The 19,803-nt window shown below is 44.9% G+C and overlaps 1 protein-coding gene across 3 annotated transcripts in view; it reads left to right on the top strand.

The window, feature by feature from the left end:
* The first annotated feature begins 15,194 nt into the window (after positions 1-15,194).
* The window catches only part of LHFPL3 (LHFPL tetraspan subfamily member 3), a 233,139-nt gene continuing 228,530 nt past the window's right edge, over positions 15,195-19,803 (top strand). Inside the window, exon 1 of one of the 3 annotated variants that reach the window (XM_021534694.4) lies at positions 15,195-15,856. In XM_021534694.4, coding sequence (XP_021390369.1) covers positions 15,388-15,856 — 469 coding nt within the window. In that variant the 5' untranslated portion in view covers positions 15,195-15,387. The remainder of the gene's footprint in view (positions 15,857-19,803) is intronic. The other 2 variants (XM_021534696.4, XM_021534695.4) reach the window with 2 other exon arrangements.

The raw sequence follows: 19,803 nt of genomic DNA, 5'->3' as shown, positions 1-19,803 counted from the left end.
TAACCACCCCACAATCATCTCAATTTACCCACAGCCTCACAGACAATATTTGCAGAGGGTGGAGTATTGTAAATGGAGGAGAACCTGGTGGGAAGATATGATGATGTCTGACTCCAGTTCAGAAGGCTGAATGATTTCTTTATTATAACTATTCTATAATACATTAATATACTATTTAAAGGAGATACTAAAACTACCTACCTACTCTTTCCAACTACCATATCTAACTCACAACTCATGACCCTCTCACGAGAGCCCAACCCCAGGTGGGTTGGATTGGCCATCAGGCTCAAACAATCCTCACCAGAATCCAACCAAGCAATCACCCCAGGTAAACAATTCTCCAAACACATTGCACATGAGAAAAACAAGGAGCAGAAATAGAAATTGTTTTCTCTTTCTTGCTTCTGTGCTGCTCTATGAAAAATCCTGAGAGAAAGGAGAATATCCCTGCGACAGGTGGAGGGAAGCACCAGGACAGTGAGCACTGAAACAAGCACACTGACATCCCACACATGAGGACTCTGGAAATGAAGGGAAAATGCACTCAGGGATGCACATTTAAGAATGCTGCAGAGAAAGAGCTGATGTCCTGCCTGAGAGCTGCTGCTAGATTTTGTATTAAAGAGTCTTTTAAAACTTCCAGCTGGGTTTCATCAAACACTTTGAATCCAGGGCAGTTGCTGTGACCATGCTGGAATTGCACCTGAGTGTCATTGAGAACTTAATCTAATGTCCACAGTCATTCCAGCATTGTCTTCTTTCCAACCACAAAGAAATGAGTAGCTTCTTAGGGAAAAAAACAGAAACAAAAACTGCAACTTTTTCAGTCTAGACTTTTTTTATACACTTACATTTTCTTCCGACTAGCAAATATTATTACACTTTGCTTTCATGTGATATGTAGGAACTTGGACTGTCTCTTTTTCTTTTGGTGACTTGTCTGTCTTTTAACAGTTGCAGCAGGGATGTTGTCTTCTTTTGGATGCTTACAAAGGAGGAGGTTTTTAGAGTTGTACTTTGCTTTGATATAGTAATATATTAAAAATAAGATTAAAAATCAGCAACAATTTTGTTTTAGGAGTCACACTGCACAAAACAAAAGTAAGGAGTAACTAGAAGAATTTCAGTCACCTTCTCATGCAAGATGACATGCTTAAACATCATATAATTCAAGGAACAGTGACATACATCATACTGAGAAAAGAGGATCTATCCACAGAATTACTGTAGGAAACATTTACATCGCTCCTTGAGGGGCAAATAACACCATACACTGTCCACGTAAAAGAGCAAGGAAGAGGCAGCTGATAAAAAGACTTGAAGGCAGTCCCCCTGCAGGCAGATTTCTATGTGATCATTCTTGCTGTACTCCTCTGGACAATAGGGAAAAAAACCCACAGGGGAAGTAAGAACAAGAGTGGGGAGAAAAGTTTTTTGCTCATCTAAATTTTTTTGAATTCATGAAAGAGCTGCCGAAAGGCAGAAAGGCAACTCAGCTTGCTCCTAAACACAGTTTCTGTGGACAGCATTAAATCAGGTAAACACCTTCTTTTTCCAGTCCTTTTCCTGGCCCGTGTAGCTGTGTCATGGTCCTGGAGCTGGCAGTGTGTGAGCTGCTCAGTCCTGCAGCCATCACTGTGCAGTCATGAGCCACCCACACGCCACGTTTGTCTTTTGGATAAGGGTCAGGCAGATGTTCCACACTGCTGTGAGCAGCTGTGCTTTAGGAGGCATAGGCAGGATGTTTCATATGGTATCCACCAGTTCATGTGGAGGTTCAGGATTTCTGCTTTCTCCTGAAGGGAACTGCTAGATAAGTCACAGCCTGATGAGGATGGATGATGATAAGTGCCTGACTATGGGCGGTTTCTGAGATGTCTGCAAAAAGTGACCGAGAAAAGTGAAAACTTGCTGCACGATCTCTGTGCCTTCCCTGGGAAATGTTTATGGGTCTGCAAGCTGGAGAAGTCTGTGGCTCAGTGTACAGCTCTGCTGGAACGTGGTGGCTGTTCTGCTGCAGCACTCCTGAGAAAGTCATCTTCATTCACCCTGCACAGGAAACAAGTATGGATTTCCCAGCAGGCAGCAATTTGAGAGCACAGGAGAAATAAGTGGGAGTGAGGAGGGAATCAGCCTGTTCTCCAGCTGGCAGAGAAAAGTGGTGGCAGGTTACACAGGCACAGCTTACTCCTTCTCCTGCAGACCTAAGGGATAGCCCAGGTTCTGCTTATTGTGAGAAACCTGCAGCCTCCCTGTCCTCCCCCAGCTTGCCAGCTGCTCCTTCCCAGGATAGTGCCACTGTCACTTACTAGGTGCCACAGAGGCAGCACAGGGTGTGCCACTATGGCTCAGGGTGTAAAATCATCAAGGTGCTTGTTTGAGAATTACTGTGTCCCAAGATGAGGACATTTACTCTTCAGGAAATTACTTTTCTGAGCATCCAGATGGCTGGGTGGAAGTTTGCTAGCAGGAAAAGGATACAGAAAGTGCAGCCCTGGAAAAGAACAAAAATATCTGAGAATAAGGAAAAGCAAATGTACCAAAAAGGATGACAACCTAAACACCCAATTAATCAACCAAAAAATCCCCACCAGAAAACTGCACCCTGAAACAATGACAGCAAGACAACAAAAAACTTATAATTAAAAGGAAAACTAACACCAAACCCACAACCCCACATCTTCAAAAAAAGAAAAAACAAACCCAAACCAACCCCCCCCCCGCCAAAAAAACCAAACAACAAAACAACAAAACAAAACAAAAGCCCAAAACAAAAGCCCATCAGACTGAGATCTGGCTCCCCTGCAGTGCACACCACTGAATACAGAAGAGGGACCAGAAGCTGCAGTGAGTGAAGCTGTGAGCTGGGCCAGGTTTGCCATACAGAAGGGACAAGGTGTTACCTAGGGCAACAAAACATCTGTAGCTGCTTAGGAAGGTGGCTGCATCCCTGCAGCAGATCAGAGAGACTGCCTGCAGCAGTGGCCATCCCTGGTTGGCAGCTCTGAAGGACAAACTGCTGCTGACAAGCAGCTCATCAGTCCCCAAGGCAGGGACAGGGCTGAGAGCACATCAGCACTCAGCACTGCTACCCTTTGAACCAACTCAGAGGTACCAGGATGCACTAGATAAACATCTTCATCCAATTTGAGCAAAATAATTTATTCATAGCTGTCTCATGAGAAAGGAAGGCACACCTTATTCAATATTTTATGTAGCCGATGTGGTTTGCAAAGGATTTGTAACTGACAGGCTAGTAAACAACATTTTTTAAACTACAGGAAAAGTGGGCAGTTACATTCAAACTCCTACAGAAAACATTGGAAACTCAGGCACTGCTATGTCTTCTTTTAGCAACATAGTATGTTTACAGTTTGGCAGAATTCACAGGAAAAAAATAAAAAGTTAGAAGCTGTTTTCTCCAGAAAGGCAATTATGCTGAAATGCATTTAAAGATGTCATAAATTTCAATTATATTTGAAAGAAATTCATAAAAATTCAAGGCTCAGATGCAGTCTTCCTTATGTTTAATTTCTTACAATTATCTTTGTTGTTAATATACATAGATGTTTATATTACATGTTTACAATTTTTCTCACTTCCTTTGTGCAAGTAAGGCTATTCAAAAAGGTCATATCAGCATTTATGAAACAAATTTTTCTACAATTTCAAAATTTTCAGTTTTGTTATCCCTCAGCATAAAAATCAATCCCATCACCAATTCTGACCTTGGAGGTGATGGATTGCACTCTGCATCCACAACTGTGCAACACAAAGCATAAACAGAATGTAGTAAGGTCAGGAGAAATCCTACTCTGGGAGTTCACTGTTCCTTTTACTTTGTCATGCATTCAGCATTCCTGAGAACAGACTGAAGGAGAAAAAAAATCTAAGTTCTGGTACAAAAAGTCTGTCTATAAATAATTGGAAGTGTTTTGTAGTGAGGACTGTAATTCCAAGTTTGTCTGTTTTAACATAGTGGGATTTAATTATCCTTGTTGCAAAGCTTTCCCAAGCTTTCTCTAATACTTGAGATTACTGAGCCCACACTTAAAGCAGTAAATTCTGCAAACTTTATAGGCTCTGGAAAAGTGGAAATTCTGTTCAAAACTGCTGTGGCATATTTTAGTCATGCTCAATGGATAGCCAGCAAATCACGGGTCAGTCAATGGTACAGTCATTCCTAGCGAGAGAATGGGAAATGGGACTTTTTCAAGTTAGTGTGTCAGAGTGAGAGTTCCATAGAGCATTTAACCTCCAGTTGTCAACTTTTTGATTCAAAAATTAACACTGTCAAATATCAATATCACAAGTACTAAGTTATGATATGCTTTATTGAGTATTTGTTAGGAAGAATGCTTAAAAAAATAAAATGCCTCTATAAAGTTCTGTAGTGATGAGTGCCTGGCCTAGTACTGGTCTTTTTTTGTTGCTATTGTGTTTTAATAAAGTTTGGAAAAATTCACACATTATCAGAATAGCAAATCATGGTAAGAACTTTGGAGCACTGTATGAACTGTACATATATCACAGGGGAGAAAAAGCAACAAACCAACCAACCAACCAACAAACCCTACCATAGCCAAGATTCTTACTGGTTTTGAAGAAGATGGGATTTTACACAACTTGCTTTAACAGAGACAGACAATGGTTACCATATTTGTAGACAGAGATTGCAGTTCTGCCTGCAAACACTGGGCCATTGCATTAGGATACAGTGTGAAAATATTTGTAGGTCATGACATCACATGTCAATCAGCTGAACAAAAGCACTGATGATCAGACTGTTGCAGGGCTGGAGTGGGAAAGGAAGGACATTTCAGCCTCGCTGGAATGGAGTCCTTGGCCTGAGCAGGTCTTGGATCACCCACCATGTCACCAAACAGCTGAGTAGTTCCAGGCCAGATGCTTCATGTTCTCTCTCATTACTTCCTAGCTGATGATGCCGTGAGTCAGCCTAAATGGTTCTTACACCTCAAAAGTCAAAATATTATTTATAAATTGGCAGAAGTGAGACAGGCAAGTAATCCACATCTGGGAAGTGCATATTACAGTGATCTGCACCTTTGTCATCTCTGGCAGCTTGGCTTTTTCAAAGAGTAAGAAGCAACTTGATCAAGGTCTTTATGTGGGAAGAAGACACCATCTGATGCATTTCAATTCTCACATCTATTAGAGAAAGGTACAAGAAAATCTAATGCTTGGAAGCTGAAACTGGACAGATAATTACTGTTCTGTTATATCCTAAATTTTCTGTGGGGTCTTGTCACAGACCTTCACTAGGCACTCTTCTGGACAAGTAAATCTGCATAGTCAAGTGTAGCATCCTGATCTCAAGACACACATTTAGCTGTGTTACTGTCACAATTGTCACACAAGTTACTGTCCTTAGTCTTCCCCTCCTGCAGGACAGGCAGAGAAAGAAGCACCTCAAAGGAAACAACCACACTATTTTTTACTCAGATTTATTTTCATTTATGACCTTTGGTGGAGCCAAAGCCTTAAGCAGCTTCCCTCTGCCAGGTCTCCCCAGTACATCAGCCCTTTCCATCCCCTTGGGCGCAGCCTTCCCATGGTGAGGGAGAGACAGAGGTGCTGCAGGCTGAAAGCAAGCACCTCTTCTGGCTGCTGCCCATTGTGGACTTCTGCAGAGAGACATCTTGCATGGCCCTGTGCTAAAAATCTCTATGGTACAGCAGGGAAGGGCTGCATGACCCTGATGGCTCTTTGTCCCAGGTGGCTGGAAAGGACGAAGGCAGTGCTGTCACAGACCATGGTGACTTCTACAGGACTTTAACAAAACCAAATGGGATTTGTAGTTTGACAAGGAAAGCTCCCAAACTGTGAGTTGTTTTCCTAAACACAGATCCTAAAGACCAAGCACAAGTTTTTGGTACAGAGACACGGCATTCTTGTTACAACCTGTGTTTTGCAAATAGGTCTATTGTAGTCATTTCTCAAAAAGACACACTATGAATCAAAAATCAATTCATATGTTGAGATATTAATTTTGAGTAATAGTACCAGGGGAACAAAAACAAGCCAGAAGTGCTCTGTTGCAATATTTTCAAAATGAAATGGTCTTGGCTTTGTTATCTAATACTGTTTCATTCTAAAATTGATCTATGTTTAGTGTTAATAAATAGTAAAAATATGTGAAAAGTGAGTAATGTATCTGACTGGATATTAGTTTTCCCTAATTTATTTTCAGTTTGGCCATCAAACAGGAAAATCAATTATTCTCACAACTCTATTCAGTATATGTAAGTCTCTTTTCCAACGTATTGCTTTCTACAGTTTTCTCCTCCATTATGGAGACTCTGACTTCTGCCAGTTGTATTAAATGGTTTTCCTCAGATGATGGCTCCTGACATTTTCATTTACGTAAGTTCCCTTTAAATTTTTCTGCTGTAAGTTATGATTATAATGAGTTAGCCTCTACTGTATATTTCATTAACATAATGTTTATTGCCTCCTTTGAATAACGAAGCTATTAATTGAAATTGCATGTGTCAAGGATCCACTGGGTATATGACTAAATATTACTCTAACAATGGTTTTGATTATTTTCATTTTCTTACAAAAGGTTTTCAGTACACATTGTAAAGAACCTATCCAAGTCACTATAAAAATCTTGGACACAATACTATAAAATGCAGTATAATATAGTTTTCCAATAAAATCAGAATGCTATCCCACTTCCCTCTTATTGCCACTTAACTGGCAAGAACTATGTTGGATAAAACATGCTGTGTAAACTCCCACTATTTACAGTTATTTTCTTTCATTAGTCTCTCCATTTGGTGGCCATTTCCATCTATTTTTCCCCTCATTATACAAATGGTACACTTTTTTTATGCAGAGTGTAACAATGTTGGTTTTTTTCCTATTGTAAAAGTCTTGATCCTTTTTTTCAGAGCTATTAAAGTGTTGGCTTTACTTAACAGTTCTTTACCTTGCTACCAACATTAAGATGAAAAACTAGTTCAGAGACATTTTTGGGCCAACTATAATTTCAGCAGAACATGTGAAGTAAATATTTATTCAAATAACTGCTTGGGGCTAAACAAACATAAACAAAAGTGAACTTCCAGAAGTCCATTTGCATCAGGAGAAGGACCAAAAGTCTACATAAAGTGTTGTTCTATTTCTCAGTGGAAAGGGAAAAATTATAAGAGGTGACACAAGAACTTAAATTTGGTGGAATTTTGTTTTGTTTTGTTTTGTTTTTGCTTCCTCCTGGGTGTTACATTTGATCATATGATAAGTGCCATTATCTTTACTATAAAGAGCTGAAATTCCAGGTGTGGAATAAGAATAAATTGAAGACCATGTCGATGAGTTTGCTTATCAGGGGACCCTGCAGAAATTACTAAGAGAATTGTAAATCTCACAGATAAGAGGCTGAGACAAAATTACAGTGCAGAAGAGGGACAACAGGTTTTAGACTATTAGGAAGATTATAAAAGAAAAATACAATGTCTGCATTTAGAAAGGGATGATGGAAGAGTATTAACATGGAGCATATAACTGAAGGAATAATAGATAAGTAAGCTTTAATTCCTAGAGTAATATGGAAACAAACAATATTTTTTATGGATACATAGAAAACAAAACAGGGCTGAGGAACACCTAATACAGATTTATCAAGGAACGATCCTGTAATATTTAATTTGTTCTGTTCTATTGCAGGATAGCATGTAGATAAAGGCAAATATATAGGTACTCCCTATCTTGCCACCTTTAAGGCTTTTGATGCACTCTTAAGTAATATTTTCATAGCCAGATGAGAAAAGTTTTTAGATGGATCTCCTGGAAGGTGAATATGTAGGAAGGTGGCAAGGAACACTTTAAAAGATCAGCTACTTGCAGCTCACTGATATATTGAATTTGTGTATCTTTAGCAGTTCCACACAAGTCTTCCTTAGGTTTGGTGTTGCTCAATACTGTTGTCAATGGCTTGAACAGTGAAATAGGTTATATGCTTATTAAGTCACTAGATTGTATTAACCTAAGTGAGCTGCAAGCACTCTGGAGACTTAAGCAGTTAAGTATTTAAGCTGTGCCCAGGTTAGTATAACCTGCTTGTCATAAGGCCTAATTAATCACATTAACATCTTGCTAATGTGACCGTACTGCTTGGGGTAGCTGTGATACCACTGAGTGGTACTGCATTATGCCACAGAGATTCTCTCAAAGAGAGACAGTCCACACTTTCTCCATTTAATCACATTCCCCAGTTTGCTCCAGGTCAAGATGCTGATTTACTGTCAGGTCACTTAGGTACATTTAAACATTTTTACCATCAATCCTCCTGGAATCAGCAGACTCAGTTGTGCTGTGTTGTGTAATGCCAGAGTGAATACTCACTTTATGCTAGGATATCATCTTGCACAGCATCAAAATCACACACTGCAGCTCCCGAGCTTCCCTCCCCTGCAGATTCCTCTGTCCAAGTATTGATCAGGCCCTGTGTGTTAGAAAGGTCTGCATAGCTCCTAGTACGTACTCTAGAAGAGTGGTAATTTTCCTGTTTTACATGAAAATATATTAGATTGCAGGAGGACTATGGTTCTAGCAGATCAATGCCAGAGGAGTTAATATCACCTACTTTTGCCTCCCCGTTGTATTGTTCTAAAATTAGAAGCAAGCAGAAGCACCGTGCAGCATCCTAATTGGCTTGTCACTAGGGTAGAGTAACTGGCCAGCTTCTGACTTAGCAGAGATCAGAAGGTCCTCTTGATACAGGCTCACTGGTCTGCTGCTTAGCCTCTTGGGAAGAAATACTCAGAAATAAATGTAACATGTATTTAATTAATTCGAATTTTAATATATTTAAAGCATTTTTTTATCTGTTGGGAGGTAAAATATTTTAGTCATTCTCCACTGTGGAAAAAAATTACCAGCAGACATTGTAAGTCACATCCTGACTGCAGTAATTTTACCTTGTTAAAGGCAAAGAAGGGGACTTCACCACTGGCGGGTACAATTTTTGAGAGCGACATCAAAGTTATATTTAGCATCATATAATCCTTATACAGATGGCTGAATGTTTATGGTAGTGAAGTTTTAGCTACCTGTGTGATGCCTGGGGCTCTGGAAAGGAAACCTAAAATGCATCTTGTTGGCAGAAGAGTTTATGTACTTACCTTAGACTAGGCTGGTCCAGAGAAATATAAGTCCTCCTCCACGTGAATTTCAGTCTAGGAGACATACATTAACTAAACTTTTATTACATTAAAAACATGTCTAGACAGCAGCCTCAGCTGCACAGCTATCTTTGAAGATGTACAGCACGTAGCCTGCAGCACGGTATTTCACAGCACCTTTGGTGTCGAATCTCCCGACCCTCTGGCAAACAGCTGCCGCAGCAAGAGCAGCGAGATTCCGTCACTTCAGGGGAATCTCTGCTGCTGCCTCTGAACAGCACAACACAGCAAGGCACCTGAGAGCTCTGTCTGGGTTAATTAGCAGCGCTGACAAGCGGGCTCTGCTAGAGAGGCAGAGCAGTGCACGGCGTGGCTGCTGCTGGCAGTGAGACAGCTTGCTCAGAGAGGCCCCGGGTGCAGCACTGGGCTGTGCAGAATGCCCCTGGCATTGTGACAGAGCTTACTGGGCCTCAAGAGGAATCCTTCCGTGGAGGGTGGCGACTGGAAAGTGTAGCTTCCAACTGGTTCATAAAGTTTTCTATTTTACGCAGTGAGTTTCAGAGTCATTCTGCAACTCCTCCGAGACAGAGAGGCTGAGGGAAGGAAGCTGAAGCAGGTCTTAGCTGAGTCATGTGTCATGGTGCCTTAAGATCTCTCCTTCCTCACCATGGATCTTAATGTTCCCACTCTCCCTCTACTTACTTAGTCAGCTTCATCTGTATTCCCACCTGCTCTCCCCTTCAACAGCCACTGCTCATCCTGTTTTTATGCAGGTGAACCTACCCTGGGTTATGAAGTCCAATCTTCTGCTGTCACTGAGAACTCAGCTACTTAATCCTTTACAGAGGTTTTCGTTCTTTTCAAGGCTGATGGGATCTTTCTTTCCTTTCATTCCTTGCTTCCACACACACCTCATGTTCTTTCCTTCTCAGGAAAACCACTGCTCCTGCCTGACCACTATTCTCCCCCTCTCTGTCTACTGAAGTGGACTTCTGTCATTTGCAGCCAAGCATCTTGATTTGGAATATGTGGCTTTTTTCCTGGTGATTGCCCACCATTGCCTGGTGCTTTGGGCTATCAAGTCCTGCAAACTTCTGGGAATGTGACTCCAGAATGGCCACAATGTGCTTCCCAGTTCTGCCCTTATGACCTACAGGACTCCCCCTCCACTATCACCACCATCAGTAGGACTAAATTCAAGAGAAATGGTGTCAATCTACGCTACTCTCTTAATTTTTACAGTAGGCCTAAATTGGACCATTTCTGACTGACACAGTGGTGGCAAGAAGAGTTTCAGCAATATCAATGCCAGTAATTCTAGCCAGCCCTTTGCTGTGCCTCTCCCACAGTTGTTAACACTACAGAAATAGATGCCATTTCCAACTCCCCAAGAAGAAACATTTCACCAGTGCAGCTGTGTCCCAGGGGAAAGAAAGCCAAAATGTGCAGAAACTATAATAAAATAAGACATAATGTTAAAGTTAATGCTTTGTGATAGACCACTGGCGAGGCTGTGGGTTGCCACAGCAACAGGGCAATATACACCAGGCTGCACTGTGGGGCTGCTGGAGCTGCACATTGGAGCTGCTTAAAGGTCATCATCCTGCTGCCCTGAGCAAACACATCAGCAACTGTTTGCAGCCAGCCCTAGACAGCCTGGGACCAGGGAAAAATCAACCCGGACCGAGGCATGCCTTAAGATGCTGTCTACCAGCAGTTAAGCTGTAATCAAGTGCAAAACATGCATAGGTTATCTCAATCATCAGTGAAACAGCACAAAAAGTCCTTCTTGGTCTTTAGTGTTGCCCTAGCTTCAGCTCCCACTGAATGATGGAGAGCAGGAGCAGAGAAGGAGACCTTAGGATGTTTCAGCTTCTGCTCTGGATATCCACATATCCTTGGATACAAATCAGAGAAGCCTCAAGTCTATCTTGACTTGCCTTCCTTCCTTCTCTTCAAGACCCAGGACCTAGGCCAGCCCAAATTAAATGAGTCTGGGTTTTGCACATATCTGTATCTGTTTTGTTAAAAGATTGTAACAGTTGAATGTAGCTATTACATTCAGAGCTATCACTCTGGGGCGAGAGTGAAAAATCTAAGTTATTGGTAGGCACTGGGTGAACATGGTAGCCAGCAAGTGATACCACAGAAAAATGGGAGGAAAGCCCCTGAGGGATAGAGCAGCTCATGAACACTTGCATGCAGCTACAGATATGAAAAAGCTCCTGGAAGCCTCTCTATGAACCAGAGGAAAAAACTTCTGAGGCAGAGCTGAAGTTTTAGAGGGTTGGATGGGAGACGCTGTTCAGAGGGGCTGGCAGGAAACAGTCATGTGTCTGAGCAGGGACATCCCTGGCATGGAAGTTTGCCTATGTCTGTGTGAGCCTGACCTCATGTGCTCAACAATTTTTCCCAGTTACCTCAACTGTCATCAAAACTAATCATTCATTGTCTGACACTTTATTGCTATTGATTAATTGACATGTAACCTCCTAATACCCCATTCCCTCCTCACAGACTTTTTTTGTGTAATTCCTCTCTTGATAACTCTTCTCCAGCCATGTATTCACCCCTTCCCCTTCTGTTTTTTTCTTTGTTTCCCACCATGTGAATATCAATGAATTCCCAGATGTGCATTTCTTCCCAGATGTTACCCATGCCCCAGCAACTGAGTGCATCTGTTCTTCTTACCCACTGTGTCCAAAGGTTTCTTGGCACAGCAGCCTCCCTACAGAGTGGTCCAAACAAAATATTTGAGTAGTTCTCCACCACAGCCCCACCACTGCAAGTGACTGACATGTTCCAAAGAGAAATGTTGTGATTAGAAACATTAACTAAATAACTTTTATTATAAGCTTTTATTTTGGGTAGTGTGTAATGATCTATATTAACAAAAAATGAGCACATCTGACCACATCCATGGTCAGATAAAATGAGTAGTGTTCTCCAGGCACATTTGAGGCACAATTATACTTTAAAGGTTGTATAAATTTTCTTTAAACTTGCCTATTTTTAACCACACATGCACATGAAAATGTTTTAAGAGGAATATTATGGTTGGAAAATCCAGTACTGAAGAGGATGTGCCAAAAAAAGATCTGTCTGTGCCACTTGATTTACATCCCTTTGTTCTGCATTACATGCTCACAATGCTAATTGGTAAACAGGATCCTGCCTTATCAGGTGTGGGAGACAGCAGCTGCTGTCCAGAAAGATCAGGATGATGAGAATCCTATTTCAGAAACCTGTTGAAGAAACTTCTGGTGAAAATCCTGGCTCCAAAGTCAGACTCTCTTAGATAAGACTAGGTGGCAGCCACAGGGCTGGGACCCAGTTAATTTTCAGGGAGAAAAATTGTGGAGGTACAATATTGTTGGAGAAAAAGGATAATCTTCTGAGGATTAAGATGATGAAAGCTGTCTGGAAGAGATGGGGACCATCCCTGCTTCTTCTGTGATGCCAGGCACAATGCTTAAAACCTTTCATAGATGAGCAGCAGCTCAGTATGGCTCCTTCTGAGGCCTCTTTTTCAGAACTGCTGCAACCAAAATCCATGCAAGGTCTGCTCTGAGAAATAAGGTCCCAGCTGCCTTTCAACCATTTGTTCAGAATATGCCAACCTTCTATCTCATAGAGACATTCTATTTTCTAATGCTACGAAGCACACATATAATTGTGTTAAGAACCATAAAAGAACTCTTAAGCCTGTCTCCAGGTATTTTGAAGAAATTCTAATATCAAAAAATGAGACTGGAGAATTCAAAGCTCTAGAGAGGAACACAGCCACAGATATTCAGGTGCCCCCAAAACCAGACATTTAGTACCACTTTCCCATTTCCAATGCATTAAACTGAAGGACTCGTGGGTATCACCTAAAGTCCATGTGAACTATGTGCCCTTTCGGTGCTGGAGACCAGAGAGGACATCCTAGGACAACCAAACCAATCACTGCCAGGCAAAGGTGTTCTTTCCTTAGTCTTTAACTCAGCTTTTCAGCAGAACCCTAGATTCTTCCCCTGCCTCTGGCCCTTCTTTTCTTGTCCAGACTGGTTTCTACATTTACCTACCTAGTCTGACTCTTGCTCCCCAGCTTTTTCTCCAAACTCAGTATTTTGTCCTCATCAGCTCTGTTGGCCCATTTCTTCTACAAGCAACTAGTTTCTCCTCTCCTGACTCCTTTACAGGTCACATCTCTTCTTCCTGCCATAAAAATTCTTAGGGCCATCTTTATTGTATGTGTGCATATTTAAAGGCCCACTACTGCTAAACCTCCCATTTGGCGCAGATCCCTTCCCCACCTACTTTTTTTTATTATTATTATGTCACTCAACATCTTTCCCAACCCTCCCTCCGACTTCCATTCCTAAATTGTCTTGGGCCACTTGAGGTTTCTCCTGCCTTCTATACCTGGCTCGTATTTTCTGCACCTCCATACTCCACGGCCGCTTAGAGGACAATGAAGAGAAGCATCCTGCGCCGAGCCCTGGGGCCTGGCGAGCCTCAGCGCGAAGAAAAGAGGAGCGAGCACCGAAGAACCATCACTCCTCCTGGTGCTCGAGGCTGGAACAAGTTCAGCTCCTCTCTGAAGGCAGCCTATGAGCAGTCCGGTCACGCACGGCAGCGGCAGCAGAGCAGGACGAGCAGCGGAGCACACCCGGGCACCTCCGGCGGCCCTGGACACAGCGCGCTCGGTGTGAACCAAATCTCCAGGGATGCTAGCAGTACTTTCCACATTTGGACCCGCCTATCTAAGAAATCGGGGCAAGTGTGGTTATTTGGGGTCCACGCTGCCTACGATTCCTGCGTCTAAGCATACCCGTGCCACGTGTGCCCAGGGCAGTGCTCCCACGGCCTGACTGCAGGACACGGCTGCCTTTGTGCTCCCACCCCCTCGGCCACAGTTTCTCAAGCTCTGACTGTCCCCGACACGGGCGCGGCGCTCTGAAACTGGTAGCAGGTGCTGCCCTTCCCTAAACTCCTCTGCGGGAAACTTGAGCAGGGCTGGCGTTGCCGCTCCATTGGGCCGCGCCTGGTTAGTGGCAGTCGCGGGGCAGAAATCGAACTTTGCTTGAAACAGTTGAAAATGTACGGAATGCCAGGAATCATTTCCAAGGGAGTCTCTGTCCCTCCCGCCGGCGCCGCGGAGCGCCAGTGTTCAATTGAGCGCGGCCCCTGCCGGCACCGCGCGGCAGCCGGACGCTCGCTCTGCCCGCTGTGAGCTCGGGCTCAGCGCACAGGTCGGGGACTGCAAATCCAAGTGTCACTGCCACAGGAATGATTATTACCAAATGCTAATTACTCCTTAATGCATGCTAATCACTGCTGCATGCCTGCTCAGCGCGCTCAGAGCGCCGGGTGCCAGGCAGGAGGCACTCGGCTGGAGCGGAGCGGCTCCTCTCTCCTCGCAGCCGGAGCGCCGCGCCGAGAGCCGCCACCGCGCCCCCACGGCCACGCTGTGCTCACACAGCGCTCTCCTCCGCGGCGCCATCCCGCTCCCGAGGCGAGCCTGCTGGTGATTCCTGACTCCCCCGAGCTCCAGGCTTTGCCTCGCGTACGTTTGTTTCCTTCAGCCGGGAGACAAGCGCCGCCGGCTCCCCCCGCGCCACGGCAGGCACCCACCACGGGGGACCCAGCAGGTGCCGCCCCCGGCTGGAGCGGCGATGATGATGTTTTGTGCGGGGACGGGAACACCACAGACACGTTCTAAACTTTAAAACCCGCTCCCTGAACATGTCTCCCAGGACGCGCTGCGTGAGCAGCGTCGGGAGCGGGACCCCTCGGCAGCCGCTGCCCCGGCCGGGAGAGCTGAGGAGAGCCGCACGCAGGGCTCGCCCGGGGAAAGGGCGCGGGCGGCCCCTCGGCCCCGCCGGCCGCCGCCACCTCCCCGACCGTGCCCGCCGTGGCTGCGCAGGGCGGCGGGACGCCCGCGGCGGGCGGTGTGCGGGTGGCGCCCGCGGCGGAGGGCGGGCTGCGGGGCGGGCGGACGCGGGGCCGGCGGCGCTGCGCTGCGCCCCGATAGGCGGCGGCGGGCGGTGCCGGTGCTGCCGCCGCTGCCGCGGCTGCTGGTGCTGGCGCCGAGCCGCTGAAGCCCGGCAGAGGGGCTCGCCGGCTCTCGCACGCAGCGGCGGCGGCGGAGCGCGTCGCGTCGAGCGGAGCGAGCGGGGAGGAGGAGGAGAAGGCGGAGGAGGAGGAGGAGGAGGAGGAGGAAGGGGAGGGGGGCACCTTCTCGGCGAGGATGCCCGGAGCGGCTGCAGGGACGGCGGCTACAGGAGCAGGCTCGTCAGGAGCGGTAGCAGCGGGGATGCTCCCAGCTCAGGAGGCGGCCAAGATCTACCACACCAACTACGTGCGGAACTCGCGGGCCATCGGCGTGCTCTGGGCCATCTTCACCATCTGCTTTGCCATCGTCAACGTGGTGTGCTTCATCCAGCCGTACTGGATCGGGGACGGCGTGGACACCCCGCAGGCGGGCTACTTCGGGCTCTTCCACTACTGCATCGGCAACGGCTTCAGCCGGGAACTCACCTGCCGGGGCAGCTTCACGGACTTCTCCAGCCTGCCCTCGGGAGCCTTCAAAGCTGCGTCCTTCTTCATCGGGCTCTCGATGATGCTCATCATCGCCTGCATCGTCTGCTTCATCCTCTTCTTCTTCTGCAACACAGCCACCGTCTACAAGATCTGTGCCTGGATGCAGCTGACCTCGGGTGAGTGGAGGCAGCGGCCCCGGTGCTGGGGGGCTCCGCGCCGCCCTGCCCGGCACAGCCCGGCACAGCCCGGCACAGCCCGGCACAGCCCGGGGGGCACGGGCGGCTCTGGACAAACTTGCGGCGCCGGCGGCCGCCCGGGGCGGGGAGCGGTGGGGGCGGGTGTCGGGGGCCGGGGGTGCCCCGCCGGGGCAGGCCGGGAGAGGATGCTCGAGGTGTCGCGACACATCGGCAGCGTCGCAGAGGTCTGCCCGTGCCTGCCCCGCGCCGCCCCGCCGCCCGACTGGGCGTGGGCCAGGGCAGGCTGAGCCCGCGGCTCCTCGCCCCGCTGCGAGGGCTCCCGGGGGAGCTGCCCGCTTTCGGCCGGGGAACCGACCCGCGGGCAGCTCCAGCAGCTCCAGGGACTGCGGGCGGCAGCGGGTGGGTGTCCTCCAGCGCGTGGTCTGTCGTAAAGGTCAGGAGAAAATGGCAGTGGGGACAATTCGAGCTGGCGACGGTGGGTGAAGGCAGCTGCCCGCCTGTTGAAGCTTAGTCCCGGTCCCACAGTTCCACCTGGCCGAGGCAGAGCCCACTTCGGCTCCGCGGGAGGGGTTGGTGAGGTTTTCTGCTGGTGAACTGGAAAGGGGGCTGAGGTCGCTGGATGTGGTATGCATGAGTTTTGGTTGGGGTCTGTTTCACTTGTCCACAAGGTTTATTTTCCACGATATGTTAGAAGTGTAAAGAAAAATAATTAATTTCAGTTGCTGATTTTGTTTCAGAAGATCTGACTTCATTTGACTTTCCCCATCACATCCAGTGTCTCCCTAGGGAAAGCGTATGGCAGGAAAGAGGGAAAACACCAGGACATCCCTTTTTGCATTTCCAGCACAGCTTTCCCTCTGAGTTAGTGGAGAACTGGTTGTTTGTGTGCAGCTGGGAGGGTAACAAGAAGAGAATGGTCTATAGAATTAAGATAGTATTAAAAGCAGTTTTAGCAAGACAGAAAATATCAATTCTTCAATCATTTGGAGAAAAACGGGGCTAAAAGCAAAGCATACCTGTTACTTGTCCTCCTGGTAAAACCCTGAAATTGAGAAGTTTTGGAATTAGCTGTTAGAGAAACAGCAAAATGTCACCAAAATGGGCTCACAATCACTTTTTCAGTCTCCTAAATTGACCTACATTCATTTCAGGTTCTGAGCAAAAATTCTTTTGAGTTTTCTACTGAACAGCTTCAGGATTATTCAATTTGCCATCTAGTCCATGAGGCTTGGTGGAATTCTCTGGTTTGTGTGAAAGAGCTCTAACCATTTCTCTCTCTGATGATGTTTTTCTGTGTGGTATTATACATTTTTATGCTGTTTCCTTCACTGAAGTTTCCTTGTAATTTCTTTCTGTATCACTTGGGGAGTGATGTGCAGGCACTTGAAGTTGGTAGGTTTTTTTCCCGGTTCCGGTGAGTTTAGTTTCGGGTTCATTATCTCTGTACTGGGAACCCCCTTTGATGCTGGTGGCTCCTCTGTCCATTCAGTAACATGCATTCTGATATGGTCTGGTTAATTGTACACTGTCATGTCACTTGGCTCTGGGCAGAGCAAACTGTTTCATCTTTGCACGACTGATGTCTCCTCTGCTCCATTAAGGACTTCTGCTTTCACTTGTCACCTCTTCTTATGGCTCTGCTGCTAAAAGGTGCCATGAATATTCACTGTTTTGATGCATTTCAGCATGTTTTTTTCATGTCCAGTGTGCAGTAGAACAGCACAATTTCCAAATCCCTTGCACTTTCCAGCATCAACATCTATGGTTGTACTACTTCATGCCCAGAGGTGCTAGTGCAAGGCAGATAAAATGAATCTGATTCCTTTACTGTGTTTCTGTACAGGTGAATATTAAGAAACCACCATATGTGACTGATCTCTTGGACTCCAGTCTATACCATGCTGCACATGTGCAGGTGTGACTGGAGATACCTTTTCAGGCAAAGAACACAGAATTTTTGTCATCTCCAAAGCTGGTAGATGCACTGTTGGCATTAAAAGTCAACAAAAGGAGCTTTATGTCAGCAGAAGAATCACTTCTCAGACTGCTTCCCTCCAAAATTAATAAGGGAATACATGCATAGCCAAGTGGTTGTTTGCTGTCTTTCCCAATTTGTACACAAATGCCCTGGAAGAACTAGAACAATGTCTGTTGGCTGTTGAAAAAACCTGACTTTATTTTTTGCTGAATGTTTTAATTCAGTATTTACCTCACTGTTAATTTCTGTATTACTTAAAAAAGTTTCCTCGAGGGAGAAAGAACTGTCATAAAGTTCATACTGTTTTGTGTCATATCCTTTGAAGAAAACAAAGGTGGTTGGACAGAAGGAAACAGAGTAAAATGTGCAGGACAGGAGTGTTATAATGATACGTTTTCTCTGAGCTATATGACCTACTTCTGTTATTAGTTTACTGTTTTGAAAGTATAAGTAATATACAATAGTAATCCTAAAATGCTTATCTCACAAAAAATATAGTAATGTCATCTACATATGCATGTAGTTCTGTGTAGTACAGGAACAAAATTGAATCTGAAGTAATGAAATAAGGAAGCAGGTGAATATAGCTTTGATTTTGCTTGCTATTTTGTACTTTCATAGTGTTAGCATTTGGTTAGGTAATATAATACTTAAGACTGATATAATTTAAATCTTGTTAGAATCAGTTTTCCAATGTGGAATCATGCTTGGTTTAGGATTGCAAATGAAAGCTTAGGAACTGATTTCTTTAAAAGAAAGATTTGGATCACAGTCTGTCCTGCATGAGTCATTATAAATTGTCAGTATGATATAGCTCTTGTTTTGAAATTGTGTTTATTAAGTAAGAAAAAGATAAACAGTATCTTGGGCACATACACTTTCAGTCCTTGTTGCTATCTAATCATGTCTATGACTAGACAGGTCTATGACATGACAAAGAGGAAAAATCCTAAGAAAAAATGTATTTCCTGTGTGTACGTGAGTGCAGAATAGATTAGATAGTTTTATGATTTAGTCATGGCTTAGACTGCCTTTTTTGTTGCATGTGCATAATGCTGTCAGGGTACACTTGATACTTTGAGAGCCAGTGTTTGCAGCCTCTTTCTCCATCCCCTAACCTCCTCTTCTGAAACTGCAAAATCATAGGTACAAGCAGTATGCACTCACCTAATTTGAGCAGCTGCACGATCACAAACTCTTTAAATCATTAGGAATTAGGTACTATTGTTTTTTGTTATACTATACCTCAAGTTTACAGGAAACCTCACAAATAAAGATAATTCTTGAGATTTATTCCTTTATAGTTAAAAAAATTAAACACTTTTGTTCTGTCATGATTTTTTTCACTATATTTGTCATTACTTTTTTCCTTTACTAGGATGTTTCGAGTTATAAGAAAGAAAAAAGTAAGGAAAGCAGAAGAAAACATAGGAGTGTCCCATGGACAAGCAGGATGAAATCAATATATAGGTTTTTCAAGAGATGCCTGAGCCCATGCTCACAGTAAAAGGACCATTGAACAGAACATAAAAGCTCTGTACTTTAGAAAACCACAGTCTAGTGATCTTTGACAGTGGTCTGTAACATGGGCCCACGAAAGCATCAGAGCAGCTAAAGCCCATTTTGCACTCTGTGCTTTTGGTTCTTCAGCATTTGTATTCAGGGACTTCCTCAGATGGATCTTGACATTTAAAAGCTCTTGCTGGATTTTGTTTTTTGAGACTTTGGTCGCATTTTGAACCTGTGTAAACTTTTAGCATTCACAGTGCCCTAGAACAAGGAGTTCCACAGCTTGATACGTGTTGTGTGAAGATTCAATGTTGTTTGTGTTTTAAATCTTGTGCCTACCCATTTCACTTCATCCTCTCATCTCATGCATTGGAAGAGCCTGTGAATAGGGAACATGGAGACACAATTCCCTGTCCTGGCTCTGATTACACCTTTGCTG

This window comes from Lonchura striata, chromosome 1A (genome assembly GCF_050655825.1).
Source record: "Lonchura striata isolate lonStrDom1 chromosome 1A, ASM5065582v1, whole genome shotgun sequence".
Classification (NCBI taxonomy): domain Eukaryota; kingdom Metazoa; phylum Chordata; class Aves; order Passeriformes; family Estrildidae; genus Lonchura; species Lonchura striata.
Note: the sequence above shows the minus strand (reverse complement) of the source record. Positions and strands in the feature narration are given on the sequence as shown.